Consider the following 16938-nt stretch of genomic DNA (forward strand, 5'->3'; position numbering starts at 1 on the left):
ATGCTGACAAACACGTAATTTCGTGCGAAATAACTTTGGACTTTGAATCCGGAGTTTCTTCTTCGTCATAGCATACGCATACGTACTTCTGTCATAACTAAATACTAAATACGTAGTTAATTCGTAATAATAATTATGCTCACGCGACATAAATTTGAAACGACGGAATAATTCTTTTGAGCGGAAAAAAGTGGATACAAGTAGGGATAACATGGGTATAACGTATAACCTAAAAGCTGTAAGTACGATTTTTGTGAATACAATCTGAATCATTGTATAATTTTTCTATTATAATAGACGAACATAACTAAAAAACTGAAATAAAATAAAATTTGTTAAAAATAATATTTGTTCATAAAATTATAAACTCTAATAAAAAAACAGAATTTTGGAAAAAAATTGATCGGAACCAGCATGAACACGATCACAATACTAGAGAAAAGAACAAAATTAGACTTCCATTTAGGAAAAAGGCAAAGTCACAAAATTCAATTTTATTTAAAGCAATTAAAAAGTATTACGAAATGGAAAAAAATATTTATGAAGAAAAAAACATATCAAAATTTAAAATAATGGTCAAGACATATGTGATAAACAATTTATAAATTAAATATATTTGCAATGTTATTATTAGAACACACATAACGATATGTATGATATGTGTGCCCTACTTTAAGATTTAAATAAAAAAAAATTAAAAAAATCTCAAGAATACGAAATTTGTTACTTTTAAATCCTTTATTAGATAAATTATTTATATATAGCTCAGGCTAAACAAATCTATTCTCAAGGCAAAAATTAATAATTAGGTATTAATATTTTTAATTCGTTTACTAATAACAGGGGTGCTATTCTGAACCACTCTCGTGGCACGAGAAAACAGTTTTTCTCGTTTATTTTGTATATAAATACAAAATAAACTAAATATAAGCCCAGGGCTAGTATTCCAAACGCTCTCGTAACCGTATTATCTCGTGTATTTACATACAAATACATGAGAACAACAGTTTTCTCGTGCCACGAGAGTGGTTCAGATTAGCACTCCCGAAAGACGTCACTATTTTACTTTTAGATGTGTAAATCGGATAAAATGAAGGATTGATTCAATGCTGGTCAATCTTCTATCTATATATATAAAAGGAAAAGTTCGAATGGTTCTCCTCGATGGACTCGATAACTACCGGACCGATTTACGTGCGGTTTTCAGATAAATGTACGTCTTTGCCGCGAGAAGGTTTAAAGCTCATAAAATCTTCAAATTATTAAGTATAAAAAAAGTTAGTAGCGTGAATGTTTCTTTTATCCATCACCAGGGTTGCATTACCTCAGAATGCGGATACAAAAAAAATGGACGGAGGTTATTTTTTTGAGTCTAAAAAAATTTGTTTTTGAATGTTAACACACAGTATTCGTTTATTTATGGATCCCAATCAGATTATTTTATTGAATTCCTTATAATTTCTACCCATTTATTTCTATTTACTGGATTTTTGCTTTTACTAAAATAATATCAACTAACATTCTATACATTTTTGAAAATCGCGTTCCTGACTAGAGTGCATCCCTAAGCAGAGTTTGACATTTGCTAAAAGAATTCTTTATTTGAAAATAATTGATTATTTTATGTTTTGGAGTTTTTTTTCTTTTCTTTATTAGGGCCTACTACCAAAACTTGATAACATCGGCCAAAAACAAGTTACATTTATAAACAAAAGAGAAAACGGACAGGAATAACAATATAGATACAAACAAAAGACAAGAAAAATATAAGTACAAGAATAACATCAAAATATCAATTGTAATAATAAACACATATCCAAACCAATAAAAATTTCAACCTAAATGTTTCGGAGTTCAAACATAAACTAGTACTTAGGTACCTACTTAAATGTAATACTTGAAAATCTATCATGTTTGATTTGGAATTCAATATCATAAGTAAGTACCAAGGTACCTACTTACCAATTAAAAGTTACATCATCTTTTTAAGTTTATCTGAACGGTTTTTACTAGAGTTTTGTAAGTATACTTAATTATGTTTAATCTTAAGAGGAAACGCGGTCTGACTTTTCTTCATACAAAGGTATTCACGTATTTTGTCTCTGAATTATGGCACTAGAGAAAGGTTTTTTTACGCCGTTTCTCCGTAAGGGTAGGCAGAGAGGATAGAACGCCACATCACTCTATCTTTGCATTCAGATCTCACTTCCTCTACATTCATGGATCTTCTCATGCACGCGCGCCGATTATTCCGACTTTTACCATGTCCATCTTCAAGTAATTGTTGGATTTGGTCATGCCATATCTTTCTCGGTCTTCCTCTATTTCTGCATCCATGAACATTCGCGTTGTAAATATTTTTAGCCGTTCTTTCGTTGTCCTTTCTTTCTAAACGGCCAAACTAGCGCAGAGCTCTTTTTTTATACATTATAGATATTTACCATTGGCGTGTCCTTATATTGTTTCGTTAAAAAAATATGGTTTATTATGGGAACTAGAACTATCCGAACCCGTAAAAAAGCACAGTTTTATCTGCTGTCTTCGGGCGCACGGTAAACAAATATAACTTTTTTGAAATACGCAAAACATACGGATACAGAAAATTTTATTCTGATACTCTGTCTAAAAAATAACAAAATCGGTTCAGTTTCAAGGTGCGGAAAACGGCACAGCGAAACGTCGATTTAGTCTATTCTAACAAAAGGTCTGACATGCAGTTGCCTTTTTCGCACAGTATCGGAGAGGCATCTGCAAGACAGTGACAGGAAAACAATGTTCGAACACCTATTTATCAAAATTCTCTGTCCTCACAATTTATGTAAACCGAAATACAAAAATAACAATGTATCCGTGTGCATATCTAATTTGGACTAAATACAATGATTGACATCAAACTTTCGATTGTGTTCATTTAAAATATTTAGCAAGAACTCAAATCTAGCAATAGCAAAGCATTGCCGGGTTCAGCTCGTAAAATATAAAAATAAGTAAAATAGCGAAACAATCATACGTTTTTTTGTCATCATTATTATTAAAAAATAACGAAGTATTTTTTAGATTCTCTATCGCGCGAATGTGACTCTTTCGTGGACATTGACAACATATGGAACATTATTTGCGCATGCGCTTGTTCTCGCGTAATTTTAAAATGTCCGTGATTTTGAATTTGAAATAAAATTATCTAGAAGACCTAAGATTGGGAAGGTAATCCATATTTTTTAACACTAATAACGATTTTTTATATTCCTCCAAAAGACAAGTATTTTTGGAAATATTTGATAACATTATTATGCAATAAGGCAAAAGATCTCAAATTTGTGGGCGATCGCATTGACATGGCCGATCGAGTGGAAAATAAAATATTTATTAAAATTTACTAAAAAAACATCTTCCTCTCAAATTACTTTTAATCTTCGTATTATAATAAGACTAAATTTCAATTAGTGCCCTATGCATAACGACAACTTCGAGATGCATTACTGCAGTAAAGGTAAGAAAAACGATGTTTATATAATTATAAATGATCTGTTAATAACATAAAATTAAGAATAGTCTTAATTCTATGGCTTATAAATTGCTTTTCACTTCGGTAACGTGTAAATGCGTGAATAAAAATGGATGTAATTTTGATTTGACACACTGGGGTGACAGTCCCTATTGCGAAGTGTTTTACCCCCCTTGTGTTGGTAGTCATGGAGTTTTACCCCCCTTGTGTTGGTAGTAATGGAATTGGTAGTATCGCATCGCTATTTCGAGTAAGCGCTACGCACTTGCTACGTACGAGCGCTGATGTCGCATCATGACGTCACACAGTTAGAAAAAGCAAATGGCGCATGTGTGAAAAACGGTTTAAATTTAAAACCTGTGTTAATCTTAAATCTACGGCGTGCGTGTCCTGTTTTCGTTATTTTTTCGGTTTGTGTCAGTCTTCTCACCTTTTCTCTTCTATTAAAAGCAAAAAGCGCGTGTGAAAAATGGTTTAAATTTAAAACGTGTGTTAACCTTAAATCTACGTCGTGCGTGTGTCTTCTCACCTTTTCTCTTCTATTTTTCTCGCCTGTGATAATTATAACAATGTCAAAAAAGTGTTGTATGCTTTCTTGCCATGTATCCGGGGACATCGTCAAACTATATCGCTTTGCCAAAATTAGACACATCACATAGTAGAATTCGCTATGCATTTCGCGTATGTCAAAGACATTTTCAGGCAAAGTTCATTGAGGGAAACTGTAGGCTACTTCCTGAAGCAGCACCGGCTTTATTTACTGAAGAACATATAGCCAAGGAAGCAAAAATAAAAAAATAATATACCACAAAACTGCGCTAATTTTGTCCCTTGCTTTGTTGAAAAACTCTCCCAAGGGTTACATACTCGTGCAGAAAATTTTTGCATCGCCTTCAAGACGAACCTTATATAGACTTCTTGGAGGATTGAGTTTCCGAACAGGAATAAATGCAAACACAAGAGCATTTAAAAAAAATATTAATTAATATTTAATAATTTCGCTGTCACCATAACTATCTTTTGGTGTGAAAAATGAAGGACTCCAAAGGCTTCTCGATTTTGGAATTGAGAAAAAGCCAGGTTTGTTTTTTAAAAAAAAATTAGTATTGCAAACAAATTATTTAGTTCCATTTGTAATGTCATAATTTTGAGAATATATATTTTTTTCTTATTTCAGATTTGCGGACCATGCCTTGGTTTTTATGATAAGGGAGATTTTTTATGATATTGCTTACTATTTCTGTGAAGGGACAACTCCTGCCATTCAGTTAAATGTATTCGGGAAGTGTACGCTGCTGTTTCAGACACTGGTTTTATTATTAAGGCCAGTATATGTGACCAAGGTGCAACGAATGTTGGAGCACTTAAATATTTAAGAGAAGAAACACGAAGAATGTATTTGATTAATGGGAAAGATTATGGTAATAATTATTTTTAATATTTTATTAATAAAAAACTTTGCATTTATACGTCAATCATGAAATTAATATTAGTTAGAAAACAAGGTTCTGGTATTCAAAATTACCCATCATCAAATGTTAACATAAACTTGCAAAGGTTTGTATTTACACCTAATGATGGGTGATGAATTCTGAATACCCAAGACTTGTGTACTAACTAATATTAAACTCGTATGTGGTGTATAAATACAAAGTGTTTTTTATTTAAAATTAATTCTACAAATTAATTTCTAAAACGGTAGATAGAATTATTTTTATTTCCTTAGTTTATAAATGCAAAATTACATTCAGATTTTCTTTACAAATATTTTAAATAATACTACTTCAGTTTTATATTATGTTTAATGTTTTATTGAAATTTGTTTGCAGATGAAACATTTTTTGAAATATGTAGTCATAAGGTTTTTATAATTTATGACCTCCCCCATTTGATAAAGGGGTTAAAAAATAATTTTCTAAATAAAAATACATCAACTGAGGCTAAAATTTCAAGTTGTAATGATTTAATTTTTGTGCATGAACGGGACGCAAGGATTGGAGATGTGAGGTTATTGAAATCAATACACGATGCACACATTATACCTGATAAAATCCGAAAAATGAAAGTAAGCAACTGAGTGTTGAATGAAAGGACGGTTGCTGCTCTTCGTTTTGCTGCAGAATTTGGTATGTATCTAAATGTGCCGGATGAGATCAAAATATGAATTAAAAATATTTAGTCTTTAATAAATACTTGTTTTTTTCTATTTCAGAGTCATCACCCAAAAAATTAAGTTTGTTAGCCACCAGTGATGTCGTCTTATTCTTCGACAAACTCTCCGACAGTACAAATGGTGCTACCAACTTTTCCAAGGGTAAAATGAGATACATTGCTACACCGCAGTCTACACACCATGCATTTTGGATTGATGCTATTAACAAATTGAAGAAAATGAAATTTGAATTCAGGAAGAGAGACGATTGTACCATCTCTAAAAAACTATATTTTGACCATCAAAGGTTTTCAAGGGCTCTGGGCAGACTTGCATCAGGCTGGTAATAAAAAACTAGTTCTGCGACGTCTCAACCAAGATCCATTGGAAAACTTTTTTGGTACAATAAGAATGTACAATGGAAAGAATGTGAATCCAACATGCAGAGACTTTGTCAACACTTTTAAGTCTGCACTTATTAGTAATTTTTTGTCGTCACACTCTCCGACACTTAACTGTGAAGACGATAGAGGGCGCATGATACTAAACCTGAAAGAGTTTTTAAGTTTCTCTCGTGATGGTCCCACATTACTTTCAGAACCTGAGCTCAATAATGAATCTAGGATGTCATTATCTAGTTTGTTAATAGCAGAATGCAATAGCATTACTGTGCATGATGTATCTATTTTACGCTCTCAACAGGAGAGAAGTAAAGTTGGAGCCCATGGATATTCTGCTGGTTGGATTTGTCGTAGATTGTTAAGTGACAATATTTGTGAGGCCTGCAAACAATCCCTTACTCAGTCAGAAGCTTCAATTCATCACAAATATGTATTGTTGAGAGAGAGAACTGGTTATTATTTAAAATTAGCATATAATAGCCTTCTGAATTTATTAACAAGGTGGATTGAAATTATTAATGGGTATTTAAATAATCCAAATAATCTTATTCAATCAAATATCCATAAAAACTTGCAGTATATAATAGAGGAAAATTTAAATTTTGAGTGGTTATAAATGTAATAAAAGTAAAATTTGTAAAGCTGATTTTTAAATTACAACTATTCAATTAGACACAGGAAATAAATAAAATATTGTCAGGAAAATATGATTCTATTTAGAATGTAAGTAATTTTAGAAGTAATTTTACTTGATTCGAATCTAAATGTTTTACAAAAATTGGCTGTTGTAAAAAGCAAAAAATATTAATCATTAATTTGTATTTTAAAATCATTAATTTGTATTTAAGTAACTGTTATTTATTTACTCTTGCATATAAATACAGATGGTTTTTATCACATATTTTTAAATAAACAATTCTTATTGACCTATTTATTTATTTATTGTTGCAAAATGAATATGTTATGTATTTGTATAGCTAAAATACAGTATTTCTTTTAAATATGGACCTTTATTGTTCACATCATTATTGCAAATTAAATATGTTATGTCTTTTTTTAGCTAACATACAGTATTTCTTTTAAATATGGACTTCACTTTATTTGTTCAGTACACAAAATATGACATTTTTGCTTTTAATGTGCAATAAGTAGATATTATTTTAATAAGTAGCATTAAGCTGTTGCAATTATATTCTGAGATAAGAGCTATTCTAGCATTTTTAAATTTTTCCGTAATCATAACTTCCAGAAAGAAATTTTGATGTGAAAAGGGGCTAATTATTTTGAAATTTTTTGTATTATATAAAGTTGATGTATTCTGAACTGGGAGTATGTGCACATTCCGTTATACTAGGATCCCTATTGATTTTCTGATCCCACTTGGAGCAAGATCCCACGGTATTGGTTGATATAGATTTTTATCCACATCTGTCAACAGTCATATATCTTTTAACAAGATATTATTATGGTATCAATAAAATAAATAGTCCAGAGATTGATTCTCAAAGTGTATTCCTTGTTCATTGATTCTCCTTAAAAATATTGTTTTTGTTGGTTACAATATTTTTGCGATTATGTCTCGATAATACAATACACTAAATACAAAATATAACAACCGTTTACAAGTGAACAATACAACACTGTTCTTTCCCAGGATCCAAGTGGAATTATTGTATTGTCCCAGAATATTGTCTTTTGTGGTTGATGCTGTTTATTAGACAATATTTTCATATCTTTTATATTGTACTCCTGTAAATGGAACTTTAAGCTATGCATTAAAACATGCAGGATCCCGCTAATACGAGGATTTCACTGGATTGAATTTTTTTCATTCTGCAAAAACCTAGATTGAAAATCAGCTGCAGGGTTGGAAGCCCTAATCTGAACCACGACACATTATTTTTCTTTTATGCGTTTTAAAGTTGTATCAAATTTAATTTAAATGTAATGTTTTATTCTGAATAAAGACTAAAATATATACATTAAAACTATAAACATGTTATATAAGTATATATATATATATAGAATTCAAATAAGTTTAGCTCTTCAGAAAGTATTGTATTCCAATGTTATCTTTTTTTGTTGCATAAATCTGTATTATATCAACTTAAATATATCCATATATGTATTGAAGCGTTCAATTGGCATGTTTTTCTTTCCAGAACTTAAAATAAAAATTGTCATGTTTAAGTATGTGTTCCATGTTGGCGTTTTTTCATCCAATTTAACACTGAATCAAAGTTAACAACGTAAACTAAATTATTAAAAAAATCATGTTCCATATAAAGTGTCTTTTTTTTCATCTCCTCTGTCTTCAAAGCCTTTTTACCATTAATGATCAGTGTTAGGGCAAGTTTGCTTTATAAAAGTTTGTTGTTAAATGTGGTGAATTCACTTTTAAATCACAAAAAAGGAAACTAAGATTTTTTATTAAATTTTATGGGTTGGCAATCAATTCCCAAAACTCATTATTTTCGAAATGCAGAATCATTAATGATAGAGAAGCTTTAATTCCTTCATAATATAAACTTGTAGTTTGATCAGTAGTAATAATTAAAAATCCGTGGTAAAAGTAACAATTTGGAAAAAAAGTGAATACTTCTGATTTTTAACTATTACTCATGATCAAGCTATGAGCTGTAAAAACTTTTAGGGAAAGTTTTGAATTTCCCGCGGATTTTTTTTTCGATGGATATAAGCGCCAACGTGAAATAGCGCAAATACAAAATTTGACCAATAGGAATGTGTTATTATACCTAAACGTCAATTAGTTGTTACGGCGCCGTAGTACTAAGTGGCAGATCTGAACTAGTAATAGTTCTACATTATCTCTGATTTGACAAACATCTAGTGAAGAAAAAGAAGGATGAAGCTATTTATGATTGGTTCACATTAGTGCATACTAACGCCATCTCTTAGAATTATTCCAAACTTTTTGATCAGAATATTGAAAAAAATATATAGGTATATTAGTAAATTTTATCAAAATAATGCAAATAGCGCGATGCAGACGTTTTTCATTAAGAAAATTTCTTTAAAATTTAATTAAATTAGATATATATTAAATAACTCTCAGCAACACGTCACATATTTTTATATTAAAAAAAAAAATTGTCAATTCACTTTTTTTTAAATTATGCAGATAAATATTATTTTCAGAAACTTGCCGTTTCAATTTTTTAAATAATTATTTAAGGACGTTATTACACCATCTACCAGCATACATTACTTGTCTGAAAATCGTTTATAAAATATATGTGAAGAACGCTCTTAACCTTTCCCTCACTAAGCATCCAAAAATTACATGATCCGAACGGCGGGACCAAACGTCCCCAGCGGTTACTTGTATATGGCATCAGGAGAATAAAACGTTGAAAGTGTTTATTACTCATTTGTGTATTTTATTCATTTTTATTAGTTTGCCGAATGCTTGTGTACATAAATTGAAATTGACCAAATCGGGCTGGGGGATTTGAATCCCTCCCTTCGGCCCAGCTAGGTTAAAGCACATTTTACATTTACACCCGACAATGGGTAATTTTCACACCGGAAACTAGTGTTTTAAATAAGTATTAAACTCATATTAATATACTATTAAATGTTTATGTAATAATTCTTAAATTTTGCTATTGTTTAATAATGTGCATGCTTCCATTTCCCATAATGTTGTATCCCAACTCAACACAGGGCCTTGGCATCACAGTTAGTGATACGTAAACATTTTTTGTAACATGTATTTGTATGAATAAAATAAATTTTTAGCATGAAAATAGTGATTTCATCTGTTTTTTATTGAATCTTCCTAAAAAAAAAGTAGCTTTATATATTCAAACAGCTTATAAAACAATAAGTAAAACAGCATAAACTTGTTAGCATATTTAATTTCGATTTCATAATTCTTCATGGCTTATTTTCGTAAAACGGGTCAAGACCCAATAATTATAGTACAGAACAATCGCATTGAACTATTGCGATTCCAATGGGAATCAAACCCGGAACCCCAGTTATAACACTGACTTAATTTCCTTAAAAATTGCAGATTTAATTACAGAAACTAATACATTCCCGCAGAGTATATTTTTAATGTTCAATCCGCTATGATGTAATGTCCTCTGGTAAAATAGAAGTAATTTTGAATATTTCTCAACATATTAAAAAAATTGGCAACCCGCCAGCTTTATAAGAATGTTTGTATTTATTTTCAAGTTTGATCAATATTTTTTAAAAACACTGACATCCTTTTTAAAATACTTCATTCGAACTTACAAAAATTTATTTGGTAGATGTTCCTTCTTCCTCTTATGGCAATGATTCAAGTTAAAATCTTGCTGCATTTGGATTTAAAACCAATATTTTTCTCACATCTTTTTCTACATCTCATTAAAATTTGACCAGTCCAAATTAGCCAATGGCTCACTTTTATACTAATATCTCATCCATCTTTTGTAGAAAAGCCATAAATGGCATTTTTTCAATATTTTATTTATTTAATCGGTTGTAGAACATTAAATCCAAAACAAGTGGTCTTCTGTAAAATTGTGTCAGAAGTTTAAATTGTTTTTTCACACATTGTATAAACCCCAGATTACAATAGCAAGGTAAAAGATTTGCAATGTGTTATTATTTTTTTACTTGTGTTATATACAAAGTACTACATAATCACCTCTAAAAACTCTATAAAATATTGAAACGTGTGTGGAGAATTTTAATTTACATCGAGATGTATCAGTAATCTTTTGCCCTTTCATTGTATGGAGTCTGCACTCCAATCACTGATGCTATAATAAGTTTTGATAAAATGACTCAATGGGTATTGCCAAATTTTTACAATCAAGAATTAGCATGAGGGGATATTATCACATTGATCAATCAATAAAAAAACTGTTTTCTTTTTTTAATACATTTTAGACCATTTGGGATTTAAAGATAATCTAATGATTCTGCAAGCAGTGGATAATTGAATTATTTTTTACCCAATTTATATAAACAGAATAGGAGAAAAGTTCTGTACTTGTTTCTCTTATTTACGCATTTTGATAATATGCGTACATTGAATGTGAATGTAAACATGAATATGAGATGATTTTTTCAGACTTCTTCTGCAGTTTTTAAAACCTGTCAATTTCAAATTGTCACCATTCTTTCCTTGTTCATCCGCTCTAGGTACTATCAGTAGCGTTACTAAATTTTGCATATCACGTCCTGAATATTCTTATCAGAGGACCATTTCTGTACAAATAAAAAACATTAGGGTTGAAAAAATGCAACGCTTGAAATGATCGTACGATGTGAAGCACAAATAGTGAATTCTGTTTCAATAAAGGCTATCAGGTTAGTAATAATAAATACAAAAATGTGAATTATTGTCCAGCAAATGAAAAAAATCATAAACTGGAGTGTTTTATTAATAGTCCTAACGCTGTACAATATGCATTCTCAAAAGAAATCCTCCCAAAATGTATATAATATTCAACACGATAAAGGTAATGCGAGTTCCGGTCACCGGCTACACGACGAACAGAGCGCGGAGGAACCGAACCAATACTAAATACGTATCACATCCGAGCACGTTTAGTGCGGATCAGTTCGCCGTGTAGCTAACGCCGATACAACTTTATACTGCGAATATAATGTGTAATAAGATACTTTACATGATTTGATGTTTACTACGGTACGATCCTTAAAGATATTTAACACTCGGGCTGTGGTACCACGAAATAATAACGCAAGCGGGAGGTTCCACGATCCGCTGGGCGCAACGGTGACAAGTGAACGTTATACGGGATGCTAATGGTAAACTCGCGCCAGGCTGCTGCACTTCACTAACAGTTCCGGGTGAACACTCCGCGACCACCTCCCCTCCCCGCACTCTTCTCGACTCCGGGACTTAGAAGGCGAACAAGAGGAGGAAGGCCATCATGAGACAGAACAGACCCATGGCTTCTGACAGGGCGAATCCCAGGATGGCGTATGAGAAGAGCTGTTGCTTGAGGGATGGGTTCCTCGCGTAGCCGATGATGAGGGAGCCGAATACCGATCCGATACCAGCACCTGGAACGTTAACGTGACTATTAAAATTTGTTGCGCGCCAACGGAATATTCATATAACACAAGACGAAAATCACTTACATGCGAAAAACTGAAGACATGCGACGACTTATATACACAATAGAACAGTTTCCCATTACCAAAGTTTAGTAAAGTATGATTATCAAATAATTACGGTAAAAACTTAAAAGGACATTTAGAAGGGGGTGTTAGGCGGGCGGGGTGTCAATTAAAGTGCAAAGAGCAGGAGGAAAGCAATCATCAAGCAGAACAAGCCCATAGCTTCGGACAGGGCAAAACCGAGGATGGCATAGGAGAACAGTTGCTGTTTTAGGGAAGGGTTGCGTGCGTATCCGAGGATGAGGCTTCCAAACACCATACCAATACCAATTCCTAGAAACACACAGCGATTAGCACAGGGAAAACATGCAGGAAATATGTATTATTTAACAAACAATGCTACAGTCAAATTTCTATAAATTATGTCAGGTATCTAAAATATCAGAGTATGAAAAATATATCTATAAATATTAAATTTAATATTTTTAAGGTAAAATAAGGACATAGAAAGAACCGTCACCATAAAACATGCAGTGCAAGACAAACAGTTTAAAAAAATTATGATACATAAACAAAACATATTTAGCCAGATATATTTAAAATACATGCGTCTTTTATTGATGCTTAAAAATATTTTTTAAATTAGCATGTTGCGGTTGAATGAGAATCAAATCTTGGATCTCAAATATGATGCTACCTCGGGACCACAACCGAAATCCTTGTCAGAAGGTAAATGACACATTATTCAAAATAAGCAAAGTGCTATTGTTTAGACAGGGACTAACAATCTAGTTTGCACACCGAAGTATTCTTTGAAAAATTACAATTAAAAGGTTTTTTACGGAGAAATTTAAGATTTATTAAGAAATTTAAGAGACTTAAACCTCGATGATCAGCGCTACAAAGCAATCCGAAATGCCGGCGAATATTGTGAATGGCACACGGTACACTGACCCAGAAAAATTTAATTTGTGAATTCAAGATATCGTATTAAAAGGTTGAAATGTAAAAAAAAAAAAACCTTTTATTTTAGATAAGAAAGATGGCGGTGAAAAGATTTGAGCCGACAATAGTAGTTCTAAGAAAAATGACTAGTAATTTACGAACTAAAAAGTAACAAAAAAGATTGGTTTGGAAATAAATGCGGGGAAAACAAAAATTAGGAGTCCAACACATGATGGAATTGACACTGACGATATTATATTTTGGACACAAAATAAAGTTGAAGAGAACCAAACTGCGGGAATACCACGGTGAATAGGACTGAGGTGGGGCTGCCTTTGGCAAGTTAAAATATATACACGAAAACAGAGAGGTGGCTATAAACTTGAAAGCTCAAGTCTCACTGTCTGAAGTTTACAAAAGTCAAAGTGCATTCAGCGAGCGATGGAAAGACAAGGTGTCAGTCTTCATGATGGAATTAGAAATGAGGAGATTAGATGTCGAACAAGGTTAGACATTTCAGAGAGAACGGCAAAGCTAAAATGGCAGTGGGCGGGGCACGTGGCGAGACAGGATAATGCCAGACATTAGTTGGATGTCAAATGGGGACCACAAAAAAGGTGGACGATGACATTGTCCAGCTTGCGGGTCTTGATGACAGCAGATAGCCCAAGACAGAAAATATAGAAAGAGTTTAAAAGAGGCCTGTCCAGAAGTGGAACAAATGTGGCTGCAAATTTTTTACCCTTCTTTGTAGTACCTATCAACATTAATTCGAGCTTTGTTAATGAAACTGGAGATGAGGAAATTTAATATATACATTTTGAAATAAAACAAATATATATTTAATATTTTTCACTTGGGTCTTTCCACCACGAAGACGAAATGAGTAACAGTACACTAATATTATTTTGGACAGACAATAATCCATGCAAATAAGGGAAGAAGTTTATTTGGGTGATTGGAAGCCCGGGTTTTACCTGATCCAGCTACTCCGACGGTGGCAGCTCCGGCACCAATGAACTTGGCTGCGGAGTCAATGTCCCGGGTGGGGGCTGAGGTCTGCAGGGAGCGCATGACCAGGGGGGACACGCTGCAGGGTGAGGGGGCGGAGGCCTGCTGGAGCAGGGGGCTGGAGAGCCCGCCACTGGGGGGCGCACGTAGCTAGGACACGCATGTGTTCAGCAGCTGCTCGGGAAACAACCATATTATTACTACATACTTTTATCTTAAAACACGAATATACATATATCTTTAAGGAAATAAATATACAGTAATTAAAATAGCCGTAAATATTAGTTGACATACAAATGTAATATTAACCAACTACAGGAAATAAATATAATATAGTGTTTCTTGGGGTTAGATACGAGAGGTTGTCCTAAATTTTAATGAATCCTTCATGAATGTTGATACTTTTATTATTTTATACACCAGCAGCTATTAAGCTGATGCATGTATATCTAATTTACTGCGTTTTAGACATAGAAAATATTATAAATCTATGTTTGCGTCCAGGCAGTTTTCAAATTCATCATTTCTTCGGTAGGCTATTCCATTTCTCCGCAACTCGGTTTGTCGGGAAGTTTTTCCCGGGGTTGGGTGCGAAAAAGGTAGAGTTTAATTTTAACGAATGACCTCTGCGATGGCGGTTCTTATTCATAGTGAACATCTAACGGTACAAATTTGTCTCGGTGTACGTTATATCGCTCTGCTAAGATTTTAAATATTTCAATCGAGTCACCACGCTGCCTCTGCGCTTTCTGTGAACTCAAACTAAACTCCCTTAAACGGCCATCATGTTTTGCGCTTTAGGGAAACTACCATTTTAGTTGCCCTTCTCTGTACTTTCTCCGACAACTTTTTATTTTTCTTAAAATAGGGACATTCAATATCTGTATTGGAGCTGGTACAGATCAGCACACCTTCTCCGTTCTGAACTCGTGTTTAGGCCGAGGATTTGAAGAACATAAGTTGTATATTCTTCAGAGAATCCTCCACTTTTGTTGCCAGTCTCTGAATATTTCCAAAAAACCTTATTAAATATCTAACAATTTTCTATATTTAACAATTCATAAAAAATATGGACACGAGTAAATGAGTAGTTTAGTAAATTAATTTGACTTGGTGATAGGGGAAACAAAAACAGTATTAATTATATAAGATAACAGATTATCAAATAATTCAATTAGTATAAATGGGAATTGAAAATACATCATTAAATTCTCTTTTCCGCACCCAGTGATGCATAGACCACGTAATTTGTTTGTAAACCAAACTCGGCATATTTCGATCATCAGTTACATGCAGGTAGTATTTGAACAGTCTATACTAAGGAATGATGAAATATTGGAGTTTGAACAACCTAAATCAATATTTCACCTCCACCTTGCCAGGAATCGAACTCGGGACCTCAAGGATGGTACGCGAACGTGCCGGCCATTCTTTGCCAATTTCCTTATTCAGGACTTTTACCAGAGAGCAGCAATCGAGTTTATTTCACACACAGAACTGTATTCTTCGCCCGCCTGGACACAGACAGAGCAGAAAAAATATGTGTTCAACACCTCAGTACCTTAATAGTATTGATTAATTATTCAAATAAAATATATTTAATTGTGACAAATTTAAGAAAAACACTATTTCTTTTTAATAAAGATGTAATATCTACGTTAATATTACTCTGGGAATACGTGTATTCATTAAAGTATAATTGTTATTCAGTTTTCTAAACATTCCCTACAGTATGAAAATCAATACATGTGATGTAATTGCATGCAGTATGCACAAAAACCTTTAGTATAACCTCAACTTTATCAAATTTTGTAAGTTATGCAACTTGCCAATATTATCATCATAAATCTAATTAGTAATTATAATATCTCTTTTACAAATCGGAATATTTCTAGAGTTGTCTTGATTAATTATACTGAAATTTGACAGGTACAATTATGTAACGGGTAAAAGTGTACGGAAAACCATAAATGTCAAAGGCCAATTAAGTAATTATCTCAATTTTCAAAACAGCCGATTGTCAGTATTTAGTAGCGAAGCGAAATGTTACAAAATACTGTCGCAGAATTACTAAAATGAGAGATTAGATAAAAGGGGTGTGATAGGTTAGACTCGAGAAAATTAATTGAAGGGGTTAAAATATTACATAACTTTAGGATTTTTAATCATACTGATGCGAGAACGGCGGGGTGAATATCAAACAATAGCTCGAAATTTAACAAATCTAGGAACTCACAGCGGATCTGGCGACGGGGGTGAGGAATCTGGCAGCGGCGAACATTTTGTCGGTTTTTGTGTTTGGTCTCAGAAACCTGCAAATAACAAAAAACAATGAAGTGCTACGTATCTCACAATACTTGGCGGCTGCCCCGACCTACTAGATTTTTGTCAAGAGCCGATTGACCCGTTACGTAATTTGTATACGTAACGATAGACAGAGAAAAAGTATTTTTAAAACAACCGACAACTTTCCCGATCCTTCCGAACGGATATCCGACGTATTCATAATGAAAGACAGATGACTGAGCCACGAACTATAATTTAAACATAGAAAATGGCTGATCCTATATAAGTGAAGGAAGTCATCGGAAGAATTCTTCCCTTCAATTATATCACTAGAGAACTCGGATATGCACTAAAATAAAGACACTAACACTTTTGGAAAACCTCAAATAGATTTAAAAAGCACTTCACCTGCAAGGATGATTTATTTAACACTTGATAAATGCAGATTAATCTGAGGCCGCTAAAATCCGCCGACTTACCAAAGAACTGTGCGAGAAGCAGAAGACCGGCCTTTGGAATGTTCAATTCGC

The 16938-nt window shown here is 32.9% G+C and overlaps 1 protein-coding gene and 1 long non-coding RNA gene across 4 annotated transcripts; one reads left to right on the top strand and one right to left on the bottom strand.

Moving 5' to 3' along the window:
- The first annotated feature begins 3394 nt into the window (after window positions 1-3394).
- Window positions 3395-12112, top strand: LOC148281788 (uncharacterized). 2 transcript variants are annotated; one of them, XR_015822279.1, is made up of 4 exons: window positions 3395-4585; window positions 4683-4926; window positions 5498-5631; window positions 5718-12112. It is a non-coding gene; the product is annotated as an uncharacterized LOC148281788 (long non-coding RNA). The 2 variants fall into 2 exon arrangements; XR_015822278.1 differs by having other exon boundaries at window positions 3405-4585; window positions 5335-5631.
- ATPsynC (ATP synthase, subunit C) lies at window positions 11413-16927 on the bottom strand. 2 transcript variants are annotated; one of them, XM_088226111.1, is made up of 4 exons: window positions 16888-16927; window positions 16359-16434; window positions 14089-14296; window positions 11413-12109 (listed from the first exon to the last, which is right to left on the bottom strand). In XM_088226111.1, the coding sequence occupies exons 3-4, from the start codon at window positions 14183-14185 to the stop codon at window positions 11946-11948; spliced, it is 261 nt and encodes an 86-aa protein (XP_088082237.1). In that variant the 5' UTR covers window positions 14186-14296; window positions 16359-16434; window positions 16888-16927; the 3' UTR covers window positions 11413-11945. The 2 variants fall into 2 exon arrangements, with proteins under 2 accessions (XP_088082237.1, XP_088082238.1); XM_088226112.1 differs by having other exon boundaries at window positions 16817-16927.
- Between the last annotated feature and the right edge of the window lie 11 nt (window positions 16928-16938).

The sequence above is a fragment of the Micrasema longulum genome, unplaced genomic scaffold, assembly GCF_059751315.1.
Source record: "Micrasema longulum isolate JH-2025_06_02 unplaced genomic scaffold, ASM5975131v1 h1tg000407l, whole genome shotgun sequence".
Lineage (NCBI taxonomy): Eukaryota > Metazoa > Arthropoda > Insecta > Trichoptera > Brachycentridae > Micrasema > Micrasema longulum.